Genomic DNA, 26,326 nt, shown 5'->3' with positions numbered 1-26,326 from the left:
TTCATAAGAAAGATTTTTTTCAGTTTAAAAAAAATATTTAAATTTGAATTTTGAAAATACAAAAGGTATTTTCTGTCATTCAAAATCTTTAAAAGTACCTCCTTGAACCAAACAAAAATAGAATTTTTTCAACTACATATCTAAAATCTAGTTGAATTTCAAATTTTTGAAATTATTGTAGTCAGAGGCATCTTGTGTTCATTTCGATTTTGTAATTGTGGTGTATTTGAGCATCCCCTTATGCATGGAACAAAGTTTGATTTTCAGTTTGTGGCGATTAAATCATATCTATGGCATTTTGGTTTACCATCCCTTCTAGTTTAGAGGGTGCAAACCCCCACACCGCGTATATTTCGCACATATCATCTTGCACAGGCACCACCATTCGAGTGTTGTGCATGTTAATTAAATGCCCTGCCATAAAGTACAAACTCACCCCCCCACACGTGATTGTATCCACCGATTTGTGAGGGGTGGGTGGTGAAATGACACAGTCAGAACGATAAATTTGACTCTACTTTTTGGAGGAAGAACGCCACGCGGTGTACTTCCGCGCTTGCATTTGGGATCAGTTTGCGAATGATCGAGCGCGAGGTGAAAGAGTCTTCCTAAAGCCATGTGGGGATGTGGTGGAATACGTGCTGAGGGTGCTATTTCAATTGTCCAAATAAACCATTTATTCCACCCTGTCCTCGGTATGTGTGTGTGGTTCAAGTGAAATCACAGGGAAATATCACAGCGCACCCCCGTTACAGCCGTGGTGCATTGCAATATAACTTCCCCCTTGCGCACCAATGGATGCTACACCACCTCCTCCTGGCTCATCACACAGAGGGGGTGCAATGCTCTGAAGCACACCGAACCCCCGGGAAGTGAAAGTAAAATCCATTTTCATCGGCTTGTGCTGGAATTTCCTCGGGATGCCTCAAAATGATTCAAAATATCCCAATGCTGGGTAACAAAAAGACGAAGCCAAAAATAGGGGAGGGATTTTCTGCATGCGACAATAATTTACTCATTCCACGTCGAAGCGTGGAAAATCCTCCCTCAGCAAGGCATTCGTATTGTATATACTTTAATGTGCCTTTGTTTACTTTTTCCAATCCACCCCCACGTCTATGTCGACAACCACGAGCCCCATTGAGCCTTTCTGCGCTATTAATTGTACCAGGCCCATTTTATTATTCATAATAACACTCAAATATGGACTCTTGTGCAATAAGGAGGGTGAAACCAAAGGCACAGACAATGCCTCCCTCAAGCAGGTGCGGGATCTAAGCCATGCGGAATTGTAGCTGTGCTATGTAGCTTTTGGGAAATACATATTTGCCCTTTAAAATACATAAAATATATATTTAGCATTGAGATTTAAAGTCAAATATTTGAAGAGGTGAAGATATTGAGGGAGAGAGCATTGCCAAACTGTCTGAATAAATATCTACATACATATATCCAACATTATTATGTACATTCTATTATTATTTTATGATTCATACATAAATATTTTTATTATAAAAATAACAAGGAGATCTGTGATGAATATTAATGCCAAAAATCGCAATTATTCGAAATATTTTAAAATAGATAAAACAGAAAGGAGTTTACTCGTTTTCTATAGAAAATACATCTCATTCGAGGAAATAATCAGAAAAGTCGTAATCTTGTTGAGAATTAAAATAAATAAATAATTAATTTCCATTAACCCTTAGAGGATTTTTCTGGCCACCGTGGCCAATTCGAATTTCTTCAAATCGTTACAGAAAAAAATTCAATTACCTCAAGTTCGTATAGAAAGAAAACTAGTTAAAACCATTTTCTTTTTGTGAAAAAATTGAGAAGAAAATAGGTAAAAAAACCTCAATCCTGCTGGGTTAAAATCAGCAAGAAGTCTCCAAAAATTGTCCAAAAAAATCAAAAGTATGTCGTCTTTAATGCATTCATGCAATTCATGCTTAACACCGGAGGACTTTACTGGTACTTGCTACCAATTGGAACCTTAAAATCATCACAAAATAAAAATCTATTGGACTTATCTCGATGAATTTAGCATCTATGTGTAGGGAATTTTAAAAACTTTCAGATAGTAGAAAGAAAATCTCGAGAAAAGTCTTTTCTTTGGAAGATAATTCAGGCCAAAGTCAGAATCCAACGTGGAGGATCAAATTGATAATAACTACTGTCAGGGCGTGACGTACCTTGTAGGGTGATTCCCGGAAAGAGAGAATATAGGTTAGTGTCAATGTAAATAGCGTGCGTGAGCGCCCCCTCTTCCTCTACCTTGTGTATGAGTGCCGGAAAGAAAGAAGGATACGTTAGTGAATGTATGAATGACGTGAGAGTCTCCTCTTCCTCTACCTTCGGTGTGATAGCGTGAAAGGAAAAGAACACGTGATTATTGAGAGAAACTATGCGGGTCGTAGTGACCAAAAATTGCCAGGAAAACAAGACACGTGATGTACTGTGTAATTCACTGTATTTTTCACTACTAATTGTTCACAAATTCAATAAATTTAATCAAAGAAAATAATAAAATTGGATGAAAAAGAATGACGCAATATTTCATGTGTGTGGCGTCTTTGGAGGTTAATGAAAGAGTGACATGTTTTGCCGAAGGTGGCCGATGTTTCACATTTGAATGTTTCACGAATCAGTTTTGGCGGGAGTGCAGCGACAACTACCAGTCAAAATCTCATACATTTTAGCCATGGTTTTGAGGTTATGTTTCCCCATATTTCCCAAATAAAGTACTCTTGTTCACTTTTTCCCGAATGAAAATCATTAATGTGGACTAATGTTATTGCCGGCAGTGATTAAAAAGTTACTTGAAAAATCAAAGTTTGTGATGATTTAGGCGCAATAATAAATTAACCAAAACTGCAGCTAAAAAAGTCGTTTAAATTGACAATTTTACATTGATTCTACGCAAATTTTTTTCACCATCCTCAACTTTCCATCCTCGTTGAATAAACTGATTAATAATTAATTATTGAGCATATTTTATCAGCTGGTACTTATTACCAATTTGATCCTCCGCGTTGTGCCAAATGTTGAATCCTCCAAGTATTAATGCTACCAGAGAAAAATTTTAAATTTGTCCTCAAAGGGTTAAAGCATCTGAATAAAAAAATCATTTTTACTCAATTTTCACGCAGAAAATCCCATTTAAAATTTATTGAAAAAGAAAAATAAAGTTTTTCCAGGAAATTATTAAAGCGTTATAATTATTTCTTAGAATTCTCCTCTTACCTATACATATAACGTTCAGTAGATAAATAAGAAATAAATAAAACATAAAAATAGTTAGGGAAAAAAAGGAGGAAGAAGGATATGAGGCTGTGTGAGCATCCTCGATTGCACGCGATGTTGAGTCAAATGCAATATTCCATAAATCATAGCATTGGGGAATTTATTTTCATAAATTATGTCCCCTACATTCGACATGAATATGAGGTGTTTTTGGGGTGGATAGCTTTTGGTGTATTGTGCCCCACAGGGGAGCTTTCTGAACGCGCGTGGGGTGTACCTCCGGGGTGAGACAGTGTAAATCACCAATCAGTTTATTGTGTGGAACGCTTTTCCCGTTCGTGCGGAAACACCAGGCGCTTGTACCCAGAGTGCATTTCCCAAGCTACATAATACAGGCTCCATCATCCTCTCCCTACCCCCCCCCCGCGTGGATTAAGGGGAGGTGCATCAAGTGAAAAAGTACAAATGCCATGGTGAGAAAACACTACAAAAGTGGAATATTTAGCAGCAGGGAAACTCCACTGTGTGTTGGGGGATAAACAGACAGCCAAAATGTTATTCTATATTTATGTCTCCATGTTGCATAAAGTAGTAAATTTAGTGGAACGACTCATGACTTCGATCCCCTTTCGAGCATTGTAAATAATCTTTATGATATCATACGTCAAAAATTTACTCAATAGACTCAATCATAACCACGGCTACATCATGTTATATTTATGCTATTCAGTTTGTTAGAAAAGCTGTAGTTTACCTTATACCTATATAGAATATTTTATTTATTTAATTAATCCGATTAACCCCTTCAATTCTCAATATTTCTACATGAATTAGGCACGTAAAAATATTTTGTTTTTAGACAAAAAAAAACTTACAAATATATTTTTAAAAATTCTCATGAAAGGGTTAAGAATAAGCCCTCGCTGATATAAAAAAAAATATCAAAATCATTAAATTTCCTTCAAGTCAGAACAAAATATTGTAAGAAGTTGTACATACACAGCACAAAATTCCCTTCAAAATACAGGTAGGTACGCAAATATTTTTCAAAAGCTCCAAAAGCTTCTTGAAAATGAATTATAAAGTTGTTTTTAACAAATAAAATCAACAGACTGAGAGATTTTTGAACAGTTTGTTTACATATTTTTTGAGCTTAAGTGCAACGACTTGTATAATTTTAAATATTATTGCAGCAGCTATATACACCACCCACCCACAAGTTTATAGCTTAAAGTAAGTGCAAAAGGAAATTATTGCCGCGGGAGCATTAATGTGGAATGTTAAGTTTTCTCACGATGGATGCAACTAGCAGCAAATGCAATTTCCTCTTCATCAACAATTAGCTGAAGATGCATCTTTTTCAAGGTGTTCAAGGATGTCAACACTGTTTAATTAAACAAAATGCAAAATTTAGATAAATAAGGAAAAGAATATAGGGTAATATGCTCTAATATAAGTTAGTTTATAAGCAAAACTTTGTGGACGAAAATGACCTAAAACATATTACAAAAAAAAACTAATTAAAGTTTTCTTTCTAACTTCGATAACAAATAAACATCTCATGTCTCAGATATCTTGTGGTAAAATATAAATGAGCAATTTTCTTTGGTGAAAGATCCCAAAAGCTGAGAAGTGACAAAAATTGCACCCTCTGTCTCGTTAGGCGAGAATTTCACAGCACTAGGCGTGGTGTGATGGTAAAAGTTTGAAGAGCTCTCATGAAGAACAATTTAATGCCATGACTGTTGCCACCCCCATCGAGACAGATACAATGAAAATATTTACAATTTATGGCACTTTCTGGCGAGGAAGTAATCACACAACGCCCCTCGTCTACGAGGGATGGAGGGCGAAAGGAACTTCAACAATGGATGGCGGAGTGAATGAAAACTACCAAGCAAGCCATATACTTCCCGAAAAGGAGCAAATATGGGGTGGAAGAGAGGATTCAACCGTCTGCCATTAATTTTCATATTTAATCTCTTTTCAGACACATGACGTATTATTATCGCTTTACTCATAAAGGAACTTTTGAGCATCGTCAGAAGACTTCCTGGGAAACACATTCTCCCATATGGATGTGTAGTATTAGCCCGGAAGAGCAATCATTAGGGAACATTACATAGCTTAAGATCACTAAGCATTGCAGCGGTGTGGTAGTGTTAAGTATTTTCAATCTAATACATTATATCTTGCATGCTTCTTATGGAAAAGAAATTTAAATAATATAAAATGAATTTTCTGATTTTTTTTAAAGTTAAAAAAGAAAATTCTTTTATTTTATATTACATAAAAAAGTTGTGACGAAAAACAGCTAAAATTAGCATTTTATAAAGCCTATTGTCAAAATAAGAGTTCTGTCATTATTAAAGTTCTGTCAAAAGTAATGAAATGTCAATTTTTCAAATGTCAAAGTCATAAAAAAAGATTTATTTATTCTTTGAATATCACAAAAACTAATTTCTCGGGATGATTTAAAATAAATAACAATTTAACCCTAAAGACATTTTTTTCTAAATCTTTCCACAACTGATGAAGACCTGATAAATGTCTGATATAGGCCTTATGAAGAAGAAATAAAGTCTCCAAAAAATCGTATGAAAAGCATCCTAGAAGCTTTTAAAATAAATTCTAATTCAGAATAAAATTCTTTCTGACTTCCTTTTGAAAGTTTTCTATTATAAATATAATTTTAGCAAACATCTTGCAGCATCAACCATTGTAGACAATGCCACAACCCCTAATGTGGTGTACATTGAATACAAAACATTCTTTCCCTTGAAATCTGCTATACATCACTGCAGTTAAGTTTTTTTTTATTCTTCCTAAGATGCAACGAGAGCAAAAGGAAAGAATTTCATGAACCTTGGAATTATGCATTAAATATGACTTGGAAGACATCTGTTTTTCATACACTCACTTACAAAAAAAAAATGAAGAGATAATTTTCTAAAAGAACCATAATTCTCTGCCAGAATCACTGAAGAAAGTTCACTAATAACTGCAGAATGTCTGGATACTGAAGCACTTTATGGTACGGCGCCAAATTTTCTATGGCCTAAAACTGATTAGCGCACTTGCTGACGAGATTTTCATTAATTTAGCGAATGATGTGGGCTTTTTTTCTTTGCTAAAGCGTGGGTGGACTTTTCCCAGTAAAATCCAATGTGTGTGTGAGGGAAGAATGAGAAAGTGCTGCGGGAAAAAAAGTCCCAAGACGATAAATTGCTGCGATAATCGTGGTTTTATGGTCTAGTCAAGTGTATTTGGCCAGATAAAAAGTTAATGCAAGAACTTGGTTGTACCATGGCGGGGGGAGTTGGATGAAAAATTGTAAAATTTTTTTCCCCACCATTGCATTTTCAATCGCCATAAGGAAGGGAATGTCGGAAATTTCTTTTGCACTTGGGCGAATGCGGCAATAAATGTCTGCCACTCTTGGGGTGCGAAAGGAAGTCTGTGCGAAATGATGAGTATCTTGGCGGTATATGGTTATTTTTTTTTACCAAGATTCATGAGAGATGAAAGATTCTCTGTGAGCAGCTGAGATAATTTTGTGAATGATTATTTGTTGGTTCACTGCTTGCTTATGAATAAAATCACTCTATTATGCACAAAGTGTTGAGAAAAGTTCAATTTATAGGGTAGAATGGGGTAAAGATGAAGCAGTTTTTTTTCTCTCAATCTAATATTAACTTCCCCATTTGAATTTATTTTTATACACCAATAAAACGCATTTCAAGGGGTCAAAAGAATCATTATTGACTGAAAACACAAATTTTACTAAAAACAATTCAATTTATCAAATTCTTAGATAGTTTTAACGCACAAATTACGAATTTTCTATCAGATTCTCGATATCCTTTACTATTTCCCATACTCAGGTACTTTTGACTGCTAATATCGCATTGGAGGTAAAATGATCAAACATTCAGATTATTTAAAATAGCCTTAAACCACCTTTGAGGACCAATTTCACCAAAACAATCTTATTTGGACATATTTAAATCCTTTAAAGCTGAAATCTCAACAACAGCCAAAAGGGAAAGCAAAAGACAGCCCATGGCGACATTTCAGTGAACAAATTATCAGTGAATCATCCAAGACGGTTTCTTGTAACTAATAACAATTATGACAGCTAATCACTTAAAACGTTCTGCGTTGAAGTGCGTGAGAAAAGTGTGCAGAATATTAATGAGAACATCTGGATGGCGATGTAGCTGCGAAATTTATGGACGACAGCTCGTCTCATTCGAATTCCTCCATCTCTTCTCTCGCTATTTTCAGTACTGCGCTGCCGTCAGCATTTTAGGAGTTTTCCTTTTTTTTCTTGATTGTGCGACAACATTAATTGGCTCGATGATACATGCAATAATATAGCTCAAATCTTAAACTTCTTTTGTGGTGAGAGACTTTTTCAATTCGACTTTTCCTTCGCGTTCTTGCACACACATTTGCAATAAATTTGTCTGTGTCTCTGTACAAGATGCAATGATCGAAAGAAAAGTGACGAATAAAGGAAGAAAAAAAACAGTACATTATATATAGTACACACTATGTATGTATACATAGCATGCAAGTGTATAAGATACTTTTTCGTGTGATTTATCAAACGCGAGTCTCCGCACTTCGCCATTGATATCAATTTATCTCTTTCGCAGCATCACACCAAGATGTATGAGTTGAATCCCCTCCGAGACAATACTTTTGCATCTAATTAATGTAAAACCAACTACCAAAAAAATGGACTTGAGATGCTATTCTGAAGTATCTCGCAAGTGAGATAAAAAGAATTTAATTAAATTAAATGTAAATGCAAAATAATCAAGAAATTGTCTAAATCCGATTTTTTTGCATTTGCTTTCGTTCTTGAATGAATTTTGTTTTCATAAATTTCATTTATTTTTAAGTATATTTAGAGGAAAGCGGGGCAAAGTTATCTGAGAAGGAAGGAAAATTTTCTTTATGAAATGAGCCCGACTCTCCTCTATTTTATAAAGGTTCGAAATTTTTTATAAGAAAAACAATAATTTTCCTTCAAATTTTTGTGATTTAAAAAAATTTATATTTCAATAATCACATTTGGGCAATCCTCCCCTAATTCACTGCAAACTCTCCTCTAATTTAAAGGGATATTTTGCACAATATATTACCTATATGTATAAGAAATCTTTAGATTAGACACAGAAATATTGCATTGGATCCCTGATCGAATGTCATATTTTCCCCATCAAAATGGCAGATTTTTCTGACAAAATGGAACATTCCTCTTTGAATTGGAACATTTTTCTCACCAAAATGGTATATTCTTCTGACCAAAAGCATAATTTTCTGAACAAATATATTTTGCAAAAGAGCTAGATTTTAGCAAAACTTAATAGAATTTCTTAAGTTTTTTTTCATGATCTCTTCTATCTTTAAAGTGAATAATTTTCAACAATTTTGGGTATTTGCAATTCCCTTTTCCTGACACTAAATAAACGATTTTCATCTTATGAAAGATTTTCTTCTATGCCTAAAGCAGTTTTCTAACCTTCTAGGATATATTTTCTTAAGTTAGTTTTCATAATTAAAAAAAAAAAAACTGAAAGCTGAACTCTTCCTCTGCCCAAAACTGCCAGAGTGATCAAAGTCGATTAAAGGGTTGATTTTTGATTAACCTGCTGGCCGCCAAGACCTTGGAGCTTCCTTAGAGCGCCAAGGTGGGGTCGTTGAACGACCCCAAGAAGGAAGTCGATTTTCTCATAAACTATAAAACCGGGAACTGTCGGGTCACTACCTTTAGACTCCTTATATAGTCCTCTTGCCCCTTGCATCACAAATTCGCCACCCGGAAACACACAGATGAAGATATTAGGGAAAAACCTTTTTCACTCATTTTTCACACTTTCTTCGTGAGAAATTTGCCACGAAGTTGACTGCAAGTGCTATTTTTTTCACTACTTCCCCACATTCCCCTCACTTCCCGCACCGTGATAAATGGCAATATTTCTCGAATATTCTTTATTGTTTTGCACATTTATATGCTTCTAATTATGTTTTATGTTGTTTATGTTACTTATTCGCGATAATTCTGACACTGAGAAGGTAAAGTGAGAAAGTAAACACAACCCTTCAACCTCCTTCAACCATATGATTTATGATGTGACTAACTTCATTCTGAGAAATTTTCCGCAGCATGGCCGTTACACCAATTTTTGAATTCCCTTCTTCTACATTTTCCTTAATAACTTTTCTTGTGGTGGACGGATTGAGCTGAAATTTTTACACAACCTCCTCAGATAACCAAAGAACTTATTTCCAAAAGATGGGAATGGTATCTTTTATATTTATTAAGTTATAGCACGAAATATAGGGCTGGGGTCGTTCAACGACCCCGCTTGGCGGCCTAGAGGTTAAACCAAAAATGTCACTTTCGCTTCAACCCTTGATTAAAATTCAACTGATGAACCGATTTTCAAAAATTTACCACCGTTTGAAAGGGGATGAATGTAGCTTTCAGAATCCGTGCTATTTTTCAAAATCGATCACCCACAACCTGAGATATTAGCGATTGAAATCAAGGGTACCTTTAGGTGATCATATTATTTTTCTCGACACTGTATTTTGTAGTCTTCATCAGGCTTTTTTTTTTCAAAGATTTATAACAAAATCGTATAACACTGGAATCCAATATAACGACTTTTTTGTTATAACTCAAAAACTGCTTAACCGATTTGTTCTGCATTGTTCTAACTCTAAAATTTCAATTTTTAGATGAATCTAACTGAATTTTCATAAATCTTTAGGGAATTTTGCTCATACGTGGCTCCATCGTTATGCACTTGGTGTGCAGCAGATGTGAATTGTACAGTGATCATGGGTCTAATGGGATGTGCTGCATACATAAATGTAACGATGGGCCCACGGTAGGGGTAGGTGTATGATTGATTGGGGAAATCTTGTGTTCTCTAGGTGTATGATGGCGATGGTGTGTATTGAGAAAATGGGTATTTTAAGTGACAACACCACTTAAGATCCCCAAAAGAGCGGGATGGAGATAGAAACAGACACAGAAGAGTCGCACAGCGTGAAGATTAATGTGTACCACGTTCAAGACAAATCTCCCGCCATTTGGTTTGCCCTCCACATGGGATGCTAATTTCTCTGGGTGGTGGTGGTGCCTTAAGACGTCGGGCTAGCCCTATATGGGTTCACCACAGTATTGGCGCGCAATGGGGCACATTATAGCACCTATGGGTGTATTGGGTATACAATAAAACGCCACCATAGGGGCATCGATTCGATCCTTGTAAGGATCGTTTCTATTTCGAGCATACAAAAGCACTTTGCAAGAGTATAAAAGTCGAAGTGCATTCGGCTCATTGTCCACTCGCCGCAATATTCGTGCCATCGACAGGGCGGATTTCATTGTTCCTAAAGTGTCTTGAGGTTTGTGCTAATTCGCTTTATCAGTTCACATCCATTATAATCTCCCCAAAAGTCTGGCTGGAGTTTTTCTTTTAACCCCTTAGTGCCCGTTGAAGTCTTTCAAATTTTTGAATTTTCGGTGCATCTGGATTTTTTTTAGCTGTGTTTCTTTCAGACACAGCTTTTGTGTACCGAGCAAAATCGAAAGTCGTCAGATCGGGCTCAAACTTGGGATGAGCACGAATTAAGGTCCCCACATTCCAAAAAACGTATGCGCCAAAAAAATTTTTTTCCGGCCGGCCGGCCGGCCGGCCGGCCGTCCGGAACCTTTTGCTAAATTACAAGAGAACGGTAATAGATAGAGACTTGCGGTAAACGGCAAAGTTTAAAAGTCGACTGGAAGACGTTAGATTATGACGTCAAATTTTACCCCCCACCCCCGCGTCCGCCATTTTGAATAACCTCAAAATTTTGTTTTCGCTATATCTCAGCCGCTATTACAGCTAGAGGGCTGAAATTTTGATATGTTGTAGGGGCCATCAAGAGCTTTCCAACGATACCTCATTTTCGAAAATCGGTCAAGCCGTTTAGTCAATATGGCCGTCACAATTTTTCATCGAAAATCGACCATAACTCGAAAACGGCTTGACCGATTTTGATCAACCCGGGGTCAAATGAAAGATCTCAACAAACCCTACAACTCTCTAGAACATCCGAAGTTTCAAAAGTGACCGCTAGAGGGCCAAAAATCAAAAACAAAATTTTCGATGAGTTTTCGATGAATATCTCGAAAACGACGACATAAATTTTTTTCATTTTTTGATATGTTGTAGCTGACCATATTATCTAGCTTCATGCCAAAAATGAAGAAAATCTATGGATCCGTTCTCGAGATATAGCCTTCCAAAGTTGGCATGTCATATCTCGGGTTCTACATGTCCGATCTTGATCAACTCAAGCGCAAATGAAAGGTTTCGTGAAACCCTACAAATGTCTAGAACATTACAACTTCGAAAAATGTCCGCAAGAGGCGCTAAAATCGAAAACAAAGTTTTCGAAAATTTCGAACTCGAATTTTTCGAAAATGGCGACATAAATTTTTTTCATTTTTCGATATGTTATAGCTGACTTCAAGACCTTTCAAACAAAAAAAAATTTATGAAAATCTATGGATCCGTTCTCGAGATATGGCCTTCTAAAAATTTATTAGCGTATGACTTTAATACTATTCCAGACTTTGCGCGTATTTAAATTAATTCGCGTTCTAGTTTGCTCTCACAAAATTGGTACACTGAAAGAAACACAGCTCCCGTAAGCTTGGTCAGCTTACCAGTACATTTTTTTTTGAAAGTGAACGTGAATTTTTAAAGTGAAACGTACGGAGGACCCTTTTTGTGGATTAAGCCCCTTACATTGGCTTATGATGTGATCTTAATTTGTGAAATTCAAAAAGACACCCCCCAACCCCTAATTGATCCTCCATGTGGGATCCTTTTGCTATACGTCCTCAAGGAGATTGGCAAGAAAATAAATAGTGTGCATAATGAAAATGTTGTCGAACCCCAATTACAATTATTTATATGCTCAAATGGATGGGGGTGGAGAGGAGGGAGCTAATACACCCTCCCCCCACCTAGCCCTCAGCTAAAGGGGGTGCAGGACACATTTCCAGATCCCATAAACACATTTGTAATGATGATTTATGGTTATTCGGGTAATTTTGTTGTGTATTCCATTTGATTCCACTTTAATCAAACGTGAAGGCCTTTAGTGAGTTTTGGGTGGAATTTCGTGGTAGGGTGTAAAGAAGAAAGGGGAGAGGGGATAGAAGAAAGTCAAATAATACTGGAGCATTGAGTCTCTTCCACCCAATGGAATCCACCTTGGAAAAACATCAATTGGGGAAGGGAAATTATTTGCAAAAGTTAGAGGGGGTGGTTAGAATTTACCGCGAAGGGTTTTCTCCATTGTTGTGGAGTCCCACAAGAAAGGCCCCCCGCATGAAAATTGGCATTCACCGTGCACAAATGTGTGATAGATAATAAGATGTGACAGTAAATAATTACCTTGTTCCATTTGCACAGAGTCAGGAAAATAATTAGGGTATTATGGGGTGAGCAATGGTGGAGAGAAAAAAAATAAAGGAAATGGAAAATGTGACAGAAATACGGATATTTCGACTTTTCCTGTAGTTTACTCATGAATACAGCGCGTGATTTTTGTGAATTTTGAATAATTTATTTTTTCGCCTAATCAGATATTTTCCTAGAAAGAATTGTTAGATTTATAAATAATTTTCAATTATTAAAATATTTTAAATGATATTTTATAAATAATTGAAAAAAAGTGTTCGAGAAACTAATAAAATAAAATAATATTTGAGTTTGGCGCGCACTCGAAGTGGTGAATTCGAGTGGGGAAAATAAAAAATGTGGAGAAAAAGGAACGATTTGGCGGAAAAAAAGACAAATCGGATTTAGAGGGCAAAGTGTACGGATACAAACGTGCTTGCTCCGTAATAAAGTGTCATTTATCACGTAAAATACGAAAATTTCGCGAACAAACAGAATATTTTTTCAAAATATACGAAATTAATTGAGATTGACCCATCAGGGTTAATTACAGAGAATCTTGCAGTTATTAACTACAAAAAATAGTTGATGAAATCTTCAAAAAAAATTCCTCTTCAGCCCCTTAAAGAAGCCTCAGAGTGAGGCAAAGAGCGTTGAGAGAAAATCTGTTGTTTTTTTTATTTATTTCTAACGTGAGAAAATTAGTTTTTTTTACGTCTATCCCCCTTTCACCTCTGTAAATAAAATGGTTTTATAGAATTTTTCTCATAATAAAAACGCTTTTCAGGGCTTTCCTTAAATCCTTCCACGACAATTTTTACCCCAGCCTCCACTACGAATTTAAATTAAATTAAAATCATTTAAATTAAATTAAAATCAAATTATAACGGTCAATAAATTTTATTTTCAGAAAGAAAAGACAAATAAAAACCATTCAAGATGTGTGATGAAGATGCGGGAGCACTTGTGATCGACAATGGATCTGGAATGTGCAAGGCAGGATTCGCCGGTGACGACGCCCCACGTGCCGTATTCCCATCCATTGTGGGCCGACCACGGCATCAGGGTGTGATGGTGGGTATGGGTCAGAAGGACTCGTACGTGGGTGATGAGGCGCAGAGCAAGCGCGGTATCCTCACGCTCAAGTACCCCATTGAGCACGGCATCATCACCAACTGGGACGACATGGAGAAGATCTGGCATCACACCTTCTACAATGAACTCCGTGTGGCGCCCGAGGAGCACCCGGTGTTGCTCACGGAGGCCCCCCTCAACCCAAAGGCCAATCGCGAGAAGATGACGCAGATTATGTTTGAAACCTTCAACTCCCCGGCCATGTATGTGGCCATCCAGGCCGTGCTCTCCCTCTACGCTTCCGGTCGTACCACCGGTATTGTCTTGGACTCTGGCGATGGTGTCAGCCACACTGTACCCATCTACGAAGGTTACGCCCTTCCCCATGCCATCCTCCGTCTCGATCTGGCCGGTCGCGATCTCACGGATTACCTCATGAAGATCCTCACGGAGCGCGGCTACTCCTTCACCACCACGGCCGAAAGGGAAATTGTGCGCGACATCAAGGAGAAGCTGTGCTACGTTGCTCTGGACTTTGAGCAGGAAATGGCCACTGCTGCCGCCTCCACCTCCCTCGAGAAGTCCTACGAGTTGCCCGATGGTCAGGTCATCACGATCGGCAATGAGCGCTTCCGTTGCCCCGAAGCCCTCTTCCAGCCATCCTTCCTCGGCATGGAATCCTGCGGCATCCACGAGACCGTCTACAACTCCATCATGAAGTGCGACGTGGACATCCGCAAGGATCTCTACGCCAACACAGTACTCTCCGGAGGCACCACCATGTACCCAGGTAAGCACAACATTCCTCAAACCGTTACTATTTAAAAATCAAACAATTTTAACGGCTTTTTAACGATATTTTTTTTTAAATTCTCCTCAATTTCTTTTCTTCAGGTATCGCTGATAGGATGCAAAAGGAAATCACTTCTCTTGCTCCATCAACTATCAAGATCAAGATCATTGCTCCACCAGAGAGGAAGTACTCCGTCTGGATTGGTGGCTCCATCCTGGCTTCCTTGTCCACCTTCCAGCAGATGTGGATCTCGAAGCAGGAATACGACGAATCCGGCCCAGGAATCGTTCACCGCAAATGCTTCTAAATCATCACAAATCAAAAAGACATCTTCAAACACACCCAGAAAGTCCACGGCAGATCTTCTCATACCATCGAAGGACACACAAGTGCAGATTTTTCTTCAAAATAATCTTCACAGTCATCTTTTAATTTCTCTAAGTTTCTCTTTTTTTTTTAAACAAACACCATATGGCTCTATCAATTTTTGCTCCAAGTGCTTTGGACCAAAATTTGTGCGATTCAGTGTAATGGTTGATGGAAAAAAAAAGAATCAAATCCGCAGTTGATTTGGTATTTTTGTTAATAAACTGACTTTTTTTTGTAAAAACATGTGATTTCAGAATAAAGGGAAATTTCTTATCATTAAAATGTGCACCGAGATGATTTTCTTTTTTCTCTCTGTGCTTTCGCTCGCCCCAGCGAAGGAAAAGTCCCCAAATTCAATTATGTTGAATAAACAATTTGTGGTTGGTTTATTTGATTATGGCTGCCAATGGCCGCCAATTGTTTTGGGTGAGCGTTTACGGTCTTTTTGAAGGAATTTAATTACACACCCCGGTGTTAATCAATACGTGGGAGGTGTGTGTAGGTGGGTGGGTGGAGTAGCAACGTAGTAAAAGCTCTATTCATTATTCACATGCACCTAATTAAATGATTTAATAAAATTGTTTTATTTCTAACAAGAGCATTTAATCGCAAATAAACAACAATAACGCCAATAAACTATTCCCAACAGTTTTCCTTTTGTTTGAATTTCAAGAGAAATAATCTAAATGATCGTTAAATGGCTTAAAAAAAAACGTTAAATTGAAACTGCGCAGTTGTGATAATTTAGTCCTTTAGTAAGTTCTCTTGTTTCTCGAGTCCTTTTTCCACCTTTCCGGGAAATCTACAAAAGCCTTTTACCTCCACAAAGACTTTAAAAAAGAGTTTTTGTCGAAGAAAAGAAAATTTAATTGAATATTGACCGTTAAAAGACTTTCCTGTGCCTGGCAATTTAATGCATAATAAAGCTTTAATTTATAATCATTCAATGCAAATCCTTCTAGTTCTTATTTCTCATTGGGAATCACATTTTCCAAAGCCCCAATGTCTTCTGGGAGAAGAAACTTGAGCACGTTTGGCTCACGAGAGGTTGACAAATTGTTGCTGCAACAACAGCAAAAGTTTTATCCGTGGCAGCAGTTTGAAAATGCTATAAGCATTTCACCTCAATTTTCTCCCCTATATGATCCTTTGTGACAAAATGAGGAGAGAATTAACAATTCGCACAACTTTCATAAAACAACCTTTAGTTACAACCGCTACAACCCTTAGCAAACATACATTAAGTTGTTTATGTTGATTATGTGGAAATTAATGTAAGAACTATGTAGTGAGAGAAAGAAGTTACGAAAAAAAAACGTTTGAAAAATTAAATCATTTAATAGTTAACCCTTTCGCGGTTTTATGGGTCATACGTGGATACAAACGTAAAATATTTTATTTTATTGAATTTCAACGAATTTAATATTTTTTCTAGAATAGGAATAAGTAAATAAGGATATAAAAGACATTCTGATACGTGATTAAGAGGGCACATTTCAATATTTCTATGTTTCACGTGGACGCGGAAGGGTTAATTTTTTAAAGATTTCTACTTTAAAATTTCAATTTGTAACTGAAATTTAAAATTTAAGACGTTTAAAGGAGTCTACTCACTCTCACTCATGCTTTCTCCTCACTCAAAGACAATCAAAGTAAATCAATGAACTCTTATCCTTCAGATTATAAGGAACTCTGAGAAATTAATCAATCCCTTTACCACATTGTCACAAAGAGGTTAATGACCTCTCATAATTTCCAAGAATTTTAATCAGAAGCATTTCTCTCAGCAATTTCTGCGGGATTCTCTGCATTTTCATCAAAAGGGAGCAATCACCGCTTTTCTCAGGAACAAGTTAACAAAAAAAAAGAAGAAGAACTTTGAAAATCCTTCTCATACCGTGTTATATTCCTCATTTAACCGATTTTCTTCGTATGCACTTGATAGATGGTCTCATTTCGCACAAGAACAACCAATTTATGGTTCTCTTGCCAGCACACAATTTATCACATCCTCTCTCGCATCTCTTTTCTTCCCTTTTTGAAATCCAAAAATAAAGAAAGATGGAGAAGAGGCGGGGAGGAGGAGAAAGAGACCCCACAGAGAGTGCAAATATCGCATTAATTATAATTTCTGTCGCATTTCATATAAATTACATTGCAAATATCATATTGGAATAATTTGTTGACAATATTCTGGTGTGTTGCCAATAAATCCACGCATTGATGACTCTTCACTGTCTATATTTATTGTTTAATTGCGATAATTTGCAATTTAGTTAACCCCCTCCCCTCTTCCATAATAAATTATTAAGAGGGTGGTGAGGGTTGCTCTGTGATTACCATTGAAGTTTTTTTTTCATAATTTTCTTGCAAAGAATTTATTTTGAATTCAAAGAAAATTGAAGAAGTATAATAAAATTACTACCTGCTCCATAAAAATGAATGATGTCCTTTCAACAATTAAAGCAAAGAATTTTTTTTAAATATTCCTCATTCCCTTTTCCAAACGAACGATTTAAAAAACTGTATGAAAATGAAAGGAAATAACGGAAAAATCCATGAAAAATATTTCCCAAATATCCCCAGTTGTTGAAAAAAATATATTTGCAAGCACTCCTCTCTTCACGTGTAAGGAAAGAAAGAGAAGGGTGGCAAAGGAGGAAAATTGTCGGAAATGGTCTGTAAAAGTTCAAGCCTTTTCGCACCACAAGACTTTCGCTTTATACCTCTGTACACTACCCACAAAAAGTTTCCGGGCAAGGAAAAATGGGGTATTTTTGAAAGCAAATTTCAAATGGCTATATCTCCGGCTATGTTCAACCGATTTTCAAAAATTTACCATTTTTGAAAAGGTATATTTCTCACCTTTCCAAAACTGGTAAATTTTTTAAAATCGGTTAACTCGTTATTTCTTGACAGCCATTTTAGTAAACCTAGGTAATAAAGTTTTTAGGTAAAAACGCTTTTATCTAAGTTTACCAAAATGGCTGCCAAAAAGAAACGGTCTAACCGATTTTAATAAATTTACCAGTTTTGGAAAGGTGAGAAATGTACCTTTTCAAAACTGGTAAATTTTTGAAAATCGGTTAAACATAGCCGGAGATATAGCCATTTGAATTTTGCCTTAAAAAATATCCCATTTTTGATTGCCCAAAAAATTTTTTAGGGTAGTGTACTTGAGAAGTATGGCGAGTTGGTGAAGCACCTCCCCGATGGAAATTTATCCTCTCAATTTTCCCCATGGTCCATGCGATGACCACGACGGACGGAGGGCCCTTGTGAGCTGCATATTCAAAAACTTCGGGAAGCTTTCACGGACAGCGAGTCAATTTATAGCTCATCTTTGCATATTTTCCATATGCACCGTCGTCTGTTTTTGCACCCCAAAAAATCCCACCCCTTAAGGGGGGTAGAGCCGACATAGGTACTTGGAAATTCCACCTCGCCTCTCATGGGGGCAAGCAGGAGGAATCCCCCATCGTGTGGCGACGTGACCAAACTATCAAGTGTAATTAAGTTTTGGAAAAAAGGATTACTTCTGCTCACCGCTATGGGCATTAAACAATGAAAAGTGGGCGGTGGGGGGTGGTTTGAAATGAAAAGTCTCATTAGTCACTTTTTTTGGCATAAAATTTTCCCTCCTAAAAAAGTTTTTCATGAAAGCTCGTTTAAGCTTTTGCAAAAATTCTCTTACCCCATTCGTGCAGCTCTCATCGTCGATGACTCAATAGAATTTTCCGAATTTCCACAAAAAAAACCGTCATCACCACAACTCACTTTTCTCCAGCACGCGGACTCCACTCACGATTGCCCAAAAATTGCCAATGATCTGAAGAGGATTCTGGGAGCGACTGGGGAGCCCCTATATAGAAGATGTCACGTCTCGTGATCTTTTCATTTGGTGTGCAAAATTATGATGAAGAATCTGGGTGGTGGGATCCTCATCCCGCCCAGGGGCAGCTGTTCGTGCATCTCCTTAATCGTCTTGCGACTCATCATAAGATTAACACAATGCAAATATTTGTGGTATTTTGCAGCCACAGGGTGATTACTTAATTTTAACACTAATTAGTACGAATTTGTCTCAAAGTTCAGGGAAGAAATGAAAAATTCAAATTATTTGAAAGTTTAATTATTGATTTAACCACAGAGGACTTTACTGGCCACCGTGGCCAATTTGACTTTTATCAATCGCCACAGAATTGAATCTATTGAACATTTTGTGAAATATTGTACATCTAGGGAATTACAATTACTTCAAGATCGTCGAAAGAAAACTTGGAAAAATATTTTCTTTTGAGAAAAAATTAAGCTCAAATTTTTAAGGTTAGAAATCTCGATCTACCAAAGAGTCCAAAGATAACGATGTTGCAAAAATAATGATTGTTGCAAGTTGTTGAATTTCTTCCAATCCGTGAGCTAGCCAGAGGAAAATGAGGAAAAACAGCATAATTATGATTTCCAGCGACGTTTCGTCAAATTGATTGGCATCTTCTGATTCTCTTTACATGAAATAAAATGATTTGAATTAAATTTTGAAACTTTAAATTAAGTGAAAAGTCGAATAAGTTAAATTAATTCAAATTCGATAATGTTTCACGTTTCGGACATAGAGTATGACCACAATGCAGCTATAGTGAAACATGATGTTTCACTATATGAAACATGTTTAAAATTTGTTATAAAGGCGCGTATTTAAATTAGAAATCCTCAGAAATCTGAAAAAAGGAAAAATTAAAGACAAATCGCCATTCTTTCACATTTCTATTAGATAAACCGCAAATCTTTCATCAAAGCCCACTCTAAAGAAATTAATTTCATGAAAATTTCCTCGTAATGAAAGGGTTTTATTGTGTTTTAATCGTGGGATTCCCCCTGTGGATAATTAAAGATATTCAACTATTTTAATAAACGCTTCTTCCTGCGCCACATCGCCTCCTCTCTGCATTGCGATGAATCAAGACTAATTATGCGATTTCAGAGATGCACTCTCATCTCCGCCTGGGATGGAATTATTTCTTCTCCAGATGATAAATCAGGGACATAATCTTACGATCCTCCAGACAGTTTTTTCTTCAAAAGATCTTTGACTGATTTAAGAAAAAAGGAGATTTGAAGTGAATTTGGGGCTTTCCTGAGTTCAGCACTGAGCAAAGGGGCGTCCCTTGAATTACCTCTTCCAGGTCATCCTTAAAAGGCCTGCCGCCGAACGACGAGATCGCGCCCTGATGCAACCATCTATGGATACAGTCGTCTATTTTCGCCGTCTCGACGGAATATATAAAACAAGCTACGAATGCATTCTTGCACTCACTTGCTCGTTTGTCCGTTAATCTTTTGTGCATCTCCGTGGGGTAAGAAAAATCTCGCGTTTCCCGCCGCAGTAATTTTCGCGACTACACTGTAAGTGCATTATGTTGAAGAATAATCAATTTATTGATTCATTTTATGTGCCTGTGAAGACCTTTTACGGAAAGTTTTTTTTTTAATAACTTCATTGTTATTTGTGCTTTTTTATTGTGAGATATTTTGAAAGATTTTAAATTAAAAAGAAAAGTGTCTGTTAAGTTTTGTTTTTGAGTCATTTTGTGAAAATTTTATGGAGTTTTTCAAAATTATTTTTAAGTTTATTTAAAAAAAAAGTTTTCTTGAGTTTTGTCAGTTTTGTGGTGAAGCGATAATTTCAATAATTTGTGGATTAAGCAAGATATTTTGAAGTTGAAACTCCTTCGAAAAATTAAGAAAATAATAAAGTTTCAGTGAAATAAAAGAAAAGATTTATTTAAAAATAATATTTTATTACAAAATATATAAAAATTAATAAGAGAACTCACGTAAAAGCGTAAGACGTGAAGACATAAATAGGAGTTTATTCACAAATGAAGCAATTTTTCTTTAAAATCTTCAATCTTCTTAAATATTATTTTAATTCAATAAAGACTACCTATATATAATTTATTTTTATGCGTTGGGAAAATCTCAATTTTTCTAATTTAAAATAAATTAATTTAAATCCTTTCAGTGATTTTTTGTGTGTTATTAATTTATTTATAATAGATTTTCCACAATTTTCATGAAAATCTCGATTCCAAAAATACTTAATAACTTTTTTTAATTCTCTTTTAAAAATTATAAAAGTGTTAAAAGTTTTAGAAACTTTCCCTATACATTGTGCGTAATATCCTTTTCATCTTAATTCAAACTATTCAAAGCGATTTATTCTCTTAATTTAAGAACTTGAAAAAAATTATGTTTCTTTCGCTAATTTTTTTAAAGCTTTTCAAGGCGATTTCAAGAAGTTTTCCAAATTAATTTTCTTTAATTATCTCAAGATAATAATTTTAAAGATTTTCCTTAAAATAATTAATCAAAAAAGAGAATTTTCTTTTATTTAGAATTATTTTTAAGTTGGCCACGAAATTTTGCTTTTGAATTTTTAAAAGGTCTTCATTTTGAATTAATTTTATTCAATTAATAAAAGAAAATATTTAATTAATTACAGAGTGTCCAAAAAGAATTTTGAGGAGCCAAAATGTGCGACGAAGAAGCTGCTGCCCTTGTTGTGGACAACGGATCGGGGATGTGCAAGGCAGGATTCGCCGGTGACGACGCCCCACGTGCCGTATTCCCATCCATTGTGGGCCGACCACGGCATCAGGGTGTGATGGTGGGTATGGGTCAGAAGGACTCGTACGTGGGTGATGAGGCGCAGAGCAAGCGCGGTATCCTCACGCTCAAGTACCCCATTGAGCACGGCATCATCACCAACTGGGACGACATGGAGAAGATCTGGCATCACACCTTCTACAATGAACTCCGTGTGGCGCCCGAGGAGCACCCGGTGCTGCTCACGGAGGCCCCCCTCAACCCAAAGGCCAATCGCGAGAAGATGACGCAGATTATGTTTGAAACCTTCAACTCCCCGGCCATGTATGTGGCCATCCAGGCCGTGCTCTCCCTCTACGCTTCCGGTCGTACCACCGGTATTGTCTTGGACTCTGGTGATGGTGTCAGCCACACTGTACCCATCTACGAAGGTTACGCCCTTCCCCATGCCATCCTCCGTCTCGATCTGGCCGGTCGCGATCTCACGGATTACCTCATGAAGATCCTCACGGAGCGCGGCTACTCCTTCACCACCACGGCCGAAAGGGAAATTGTGCGCGACATCAAGGAGAAGCTGTGCTACGTTGCTCTGGACTTTGAGCAGGAAATGGCCACTGCTGCCGCCTCCACCTCCCTCGAGAAGTCCTACGAGTTGCCCGATGGTCAGGTCATCACGATCGGCAATGAGCGCTTCCGTTGCCCCGAAGCCCTCTTCCAGCCATCCTTCCTCGGCATGGAATCCTGCGGCATCCACGAGACCGTCTACAACTCCATCATGAAGTGCGACGTGGACATCCGCAAGGATCTCTACGCCAACACAGTACTCTCCGGAGGCACCACCATGTACCCAGGTAACCACAAAATTCCTCAAAAGCCTTCAATTCAATTTTTTTTATTCAAAAATTAACTAAACGTCCGTTAAAATTTAAAAATCAAACACTTTTAACGACTTTTTAACGACATTTCTTTAATTCTCTTCAATTTCTTCTCTTCATCAGGTATCGCCGATAGGATGCAAAAGGAAATCACAGCACTCGCTCCATCAACCATCAAGATCAAGATCATTGCTCCACCAGAGAGGAAGTACTCCGTCTGGATTGGTGGCTCCATCCTGGCTTCCTTGTCCACCTTCCAGCAGATGTGGATCTCGAAGCAGGAATACGACGAATCCGGCCCAGGAATCGTTCACCGCAAATGCTTCTAAAGGATAAACTTCTCATGTTAATTGCACAAAAGACTCGATCTCCCAGTATTAAGGATGTGAGACAATACGAATGCAAACGCAATGAATTACAGAATTCTCTAAATCATTTCCGGTGTTTTCATTTCTTTGTTCCTCTTCAGCTTCTTCGGGTTCTTCGTTATTTTCCCGGCGGAATTTTGAGTAAAACCAATTGGCAATGCTGAGTTTTAGCTTGAGAGGATTAACTGCAGCCAGATCCTTCTGTTCAAGCACAGAAATAGCACTCCTGGAATTATTGGAAGGTTGTTAAAATTTCTTCGGAGGAATCTTCTGGAAACTCACTCCGGAAGTGTTGTCTTTTCAGTGATTAGAAGCAAATCCAGGCAGAAAGTACAATGAAGGAGGAACGTCAGGGCCGTGATGAGCCCCATTAGGCTCTGAAGGCAACTTATGCGGAAGAATTTGTGATCAGCTTCCTCGGAGTCAGTGAGGAAGAGCAAATGGACGTCCTGCTCAGCATTGAACATTGAAACAATAGCCGTAATGAGGAAGAGGACAAAGAAGAAGCCACAGAGAAAGATTTCCGATACAATTGACAATTCATAGCGAATCAGGATGCCTGCAGGAGGGTTTCCGGAAGCGGTTTTTCAGGCATTTTTGGATTAATTCTTGAATTAAAAATTGAATTTCTTATGCTTACTCATTGCCCCAATGAGGGAGACAAGAAAAGCCCCAAAGAATGTTCCGCAGAAGATGAATTGATGCGGAAGTGGTTCATGCTTGTACAGGAATCCCAGGATGTGGATCACCAGGCATGTGAAAGAGAGAATCTAATGAAATGAAAATCAATTTCTTCCAAATGATTAATCCGTCAAACTTACAGCTTCCAGGGATTTTGTAAGAAAACAAATCTTAATCATTTTTTTGTAGAAAAAATATTTATTTTATTTCTTAAGAAAAGAAAAACTTCAATGGCGTCTTTAATTCACAGATCAGTAATAAATTCAAGATTTACTTTAAAAAAGAAAAGAAGAGTCTTTAGCGGTTAATAATTCAGTCATTCATTGGTATTATGGATGTAACCAGCTGGTTTTGGCTTGGCAATAGCCCTCACAGACACAGCAGGGGTCTCCGGAGTATCCATGGCTTCCTGCAGGAGGGCTTTGATGTTGATCTTCCGTGGCTGGGCAATTTCCTCGCATTGTTCCTTCTTCTCCATAATTTCCGGAACAACGGGCAATTTCTTGGGCACATTGCGACTTGCCTCCGAACGCTCTTCCACCGTACACATCTCCAGCATCTTCAGCATCTCATTCACCTTCTCCTGCCCATATGGATTGCCGTCAATGGGATTCTCCTGGAAGTACTTGGCATTCTGCTCCTGCCAGCTGCGTACCTTCACATTTGCCGCATTCCGGAAGTAATCCAACTCATTCCGCGTCAACTTCCACACAACCTTCCCCACCGTGCTGTCCTGCAAATGCACAAAATTGCTCTCAATGTCCTCCCCATCGTCCCCACGTGCCTTCTCCGTTGCCAATGGATACAGCTGCGGTGTCACGGTGCTCAGCCCGAAGCTCACGGCATTGCGATCATTTCCCTGCCATCGAGGGAAGTGCCGCGTGAAGAGTTTCGGCAAATCCGCGAGGAAGTCTTCGGATTTTAGGGCAAAATTCATCCCAGCCAGCACCGTGGCAACATCCTCAACGTCCAGGGTGAGTGTCTTAATGTGCAACCTGCCAAAATGCTGGCCATTTGTCAACCGGAACTCCGGGGTGAACGTCATTGAATGCGATGAATCAATCATCCGGATCATTTGCATGACTGCCCCGCGATTCCAGTGCTTCGATGGGCCATACTCCTGTTTCCCGGAAACTGGATTCACCCACTGTGAACGTTTGAATTTTTTAAAAGCTTTTTTTTTAAATCTATATCTTCTATCTATCTATCTACCTATCTTAAGGGATGATCTGATGGGAAATATGAAAGAAAAATATCAAATAATTATTTTATTTTATTATCTATATAATAAAGAAAGGTCTCTCTTTAATTTCGTTCCTGTACAGCTATGCATTTCTACACCGTTGGTCCGACCGTGATGAAATTTGGTACAGAGTCTACTGATACCAGGCGGTTTTTATCAACGACATTCATTTTCCCCCCAGAGCCCCCCTTCACAAGGCCCCCATATAAAATTCATGCTTTTTTGACTACTTTTGAATTTGGCGCGGTAAAAAAGTAGTTCCAAAAGCAACCACTGCTATTTTTTGGCACATTTTACTAAAGAGAAAATGAGACAGTGCACGTCACTGATACTGTCTCCCTCCCACAATAAGTTTTTCGCAGTTTTCTCGCGTTTTCCACCGAATTTCCCAGCGAAATTACCTTTTTTGTGACCAGGAAGCGACGCCGCGTCGTTTGGCATCGTCAGTTCAAAACTCTCAAAATCCGCGCCAGAAAAAGTCGTGCAAATTCCCCAAAAAAATCCGGGGAGTTGCGCCACCAAATTTTTACTGAACGTACTTTGGGCCCCCCTGAGCCACCCGCCAACTTTTGGCGCTCCAAAAATGAGTTTTTCCCGGAAAAATAAATATTTTAAAATTTTTCCGCACAACTACAAACAAACATTTCACGCACACACTAAAAAAAAACTCACCTACACAAAATGCCAGAGTGAGAAGAATAGTATTTTTTTTCTCATGCCATCTCGTCTCTTTCTAAAAATTTGTTTCCTAGTGTAATAAATCCCTTCAATTGCTAATCATTTGAATCAATTGAATGGTTTCCAAAAACCCAAAATGATCAGAATGTAAGAAAAAGTCCCAAGAAAAAGCCGGAAAACAAGGAAAATATTCCATGACATCCCACAAAAATGATCAAAAGTAATCAGGAGAGGAAAATACTCTACAGGAAAATGCCCCAAAAGGGTGGAAAACTCACCAAATCGCATGGAATGATATCCTTTATGCCACCCATGAAGATTTTCTGAGATTTAACTTTGTAAATCTCCGGAAGTGGCCTCAACCACTTTCCAATACTCTCCAGGGAGTACCTGAAATGACCACAAAGATACCCAATTAGCCAACTTCCACGTGCGAATCCCCGAAAAGACAAATTGAATTTACCCATAATCCAGTGCAAAGAGGAAGTAAACCTTCTCATTGGTCAGTGAGTACGTAACGTAGTCCACCTGTGCCCGGAGCCATTTATTCTCAATCATATTGTAGTGGCCAACAATCTGTGAAATACGAGTAGGAGCGATTAGAATCCGCATAGTCAGCATTTTGCTGGGAATTTACCAATGAAAAAAAAACTCACCTCCCCTATTGCTGGGCTATAGCATTGATTGCATCCCACGAAATAATCCCTAGCAGGGAGGATTCTCTCCAAATCCTCCTCGAAGGGCTTCTTCCCCAACTCATCCTCCTCCAGTTGGTAATAGAAGAGATGTGGATTAACGAATTGTGTGATTTTTATATCAAACATTTTTTCATTCCTCACAAAATTCTCACTTTTCGCGGTGAAAGACAACAAGAAACCTTTCAAATGCTTTTGGTGAGTAAACGTCACAAA

General features: G+C 37.7%; 5 protein-coding genes across 9 annotated transcripts in view; 2 read left to right on the top strand and 3 right to left on the bottom strand.

The window, feature by feature from the left end:
• The window catches only part of LOC129795591 (phospholipase B1, membrane-associated-like), a 47,003-nt gene extending 28,139 nt beyond the window's left edge, over positions 1-18,864 (bottom strand). Inside the window, exons 1-2 of one of the 4 annotated variants that reach the window (XM_055837017.1) lie at positions 2,356-2,566; positions 2,196-2,277 (exon numbers count right to left, since the gene is read on the bottom strand). The gene's annotated coding sequence lies outside the window, so the exon portion shown is untranslated. Of the gene's footprint in view, positions 1-2,195; positions 2,278-2,355; positions 2,567-4,540; positions 4,593-9,815; positions 9,868-18,658 lie in introns of those variants that run through there. The other 3 variants (XM_055837018.1, XM_055837022.1, XM_055837024.1) reach the window with 3 other exon arrangements.
• On the top strand, positions 10,400-15,246 carry LOC129795629 (actin, indirect flight muscle). 2 transcript variants are annotated; one of them, XM_055837069.1, is made up of 3 exons: positions 10,400-10,677; positions 13,639-14,592; positions 14,697-15,246. In XM_055837069.1, the coding sequence occupies exons 2-3, from the start codon at positions 13,668-13,670 to the stop codon at positions 14,900-14,902; spliced, it is 1,131 nt and encodes a 376-aa protein (XP_055693044.1). In that variant the 5' UTR covers positions 10,400-10,677; positions 13,639-13,667; the 3' UTR covers positions 14,903-15,246. The 2 variants fall into 2 exon arrangements, with proteins under 2 accessions (XP_055693044.1, XP_055693045.1); XM_055837070.1 differs by having other exon boundaries at positions 10,600-10,677; positions 13,643-14,592.
• Positions 18,865-20,184: 1,320 nt separating the features above from the next.
• Positions 20,185-22,880, top strand: LOC129795630 (actin, clone 205). The gene is made up of 3 exons (XM_055837071.1): positions 20,185-20,367; positions 21,467-22,421; positions 22,569-22,880. The coding sequence occupies exons 2-3, from the start codon at positions 21,497-21,499 to the stop codon at positions 22,772-22,774; spliced, it is 1,131 nt and encodes a 376-aa protein (XP_055693046.1). The 5' UTR covers positions 20,185-20,367; positions 21,467-21,496; the 3' UTR covers positions 22,775-22,880.
• Positions 22,881-22,944: 64 nt separating this feature from the next.
• Positions 22,945-23,574, bottom strand: LOC129795766 (uncharacterized; the record flags this gene model as incomplete). The annotated part of the gene is made up of 2 exons (XM_055837249.1): positions 22,945-23,372; positions 23,454-23,574. Coding segments are annotated over 2 exons (402 nt in total), but the record flags the coding sequence as incomplete, so codon positions are not given.
• Positions 23,575-23,672: 98 nt separating this feature from the next.
• LOC129795610 (uncharacterized) lies at positions 23,673-26,321 on the bottom strand. Its single transcript, XM_055837051.1, has 4 exons — positions 26,072-26,321; positions 25,879-25,991; positions 25,694-25,805; positions 23,673-24,641 (listed from the first exon to the last, which is right to left on the bottom strand). Exons 1-4 carry the CDS (start codon positions 26,237-26,239, stop codon positions 23,811-23,813), a joined length of 1,224 nt encoding a protein of 407 aa, XP_055693026.1. The 5' UTR covers positions 26,240-26,321; the 3' UTR covers positions 23,673-23,810.
• Between the last annotated feature and the right edge of the window lie 5 nt (positions 26,322-26,326).

This window comes from Lutzomyia longipalpis, chromosome 4 (genome assembly GCF_024334085.1).
Source record: "Lutzomyia longipalpis isolate SR_M1_2022 chromosome 4, ASM2433408v1".
Taxonomy (NCBI): domain Eukaryota; kingdom Metazoa; phylum Arthropoda; class Insecta; order Diptera; family Psychodidae; genus Lutzomyia; species Lutzomyia longipalpis.
The sequence above is the reverse complement of the archived record's forward strand: the minus strand, read 5'-3'. Positions and strand labels throughout refer to the sequence as shown.

Excerpts from the sequence above, each read along its gene's own strand:
- LOC129795629 (XM_055837069.1), top strand. The coding sequence starts at position 13,668 with ATGTGTGATGAAGATGCGGGAGCACTTGTGATCGACAATGGATCTGGA. Across the intron at positions 14,593-14,696 it reads AGGCACCACCATGTACCCAG|GTATCGCTGATAGGATGCAA; the intron begins GTAAGCACAACA and ends TCTTTTCTTCAG.
- LOC129795610 (XM_055837051.1), bottom strand. The coding sequence starts at position 26,239 with ATGTTTGATATAAAAATCACACAATTCGTTAATCCACATCTCTTCTAT. Across the intron at positions 25,992-26,071 it reads ATAGCCCAGCAATAGGGGAG|ATTGTTGGCCACTACAATAT; the intron begins GTGAGTTTTTTT and ends CGTATTTCACAG. Across the intron at positions 24,642-25,693 it reads ATATCATTCCATGCGATTTG|TGGGTGAATCCAGTTTCCGG; the intron begins GTGAGTTTTCCA and ends AAACGTTCACAG.
- LOC129795630 (XM_055837071.1), top strand. The coding sequence starts at position 21,497 with ATGTGCGACGAAGAAGCTGCTGCCCTTGTTGTGGACAACGGATCGGGG. Across the intron at positions 22,422-22,568 it reads AGGCACCACCATGTACCCAG|GTATCGCCGATAGGATGCAA; the intron begins GTAACCACAAAA and ends TCTCTTCATCAG.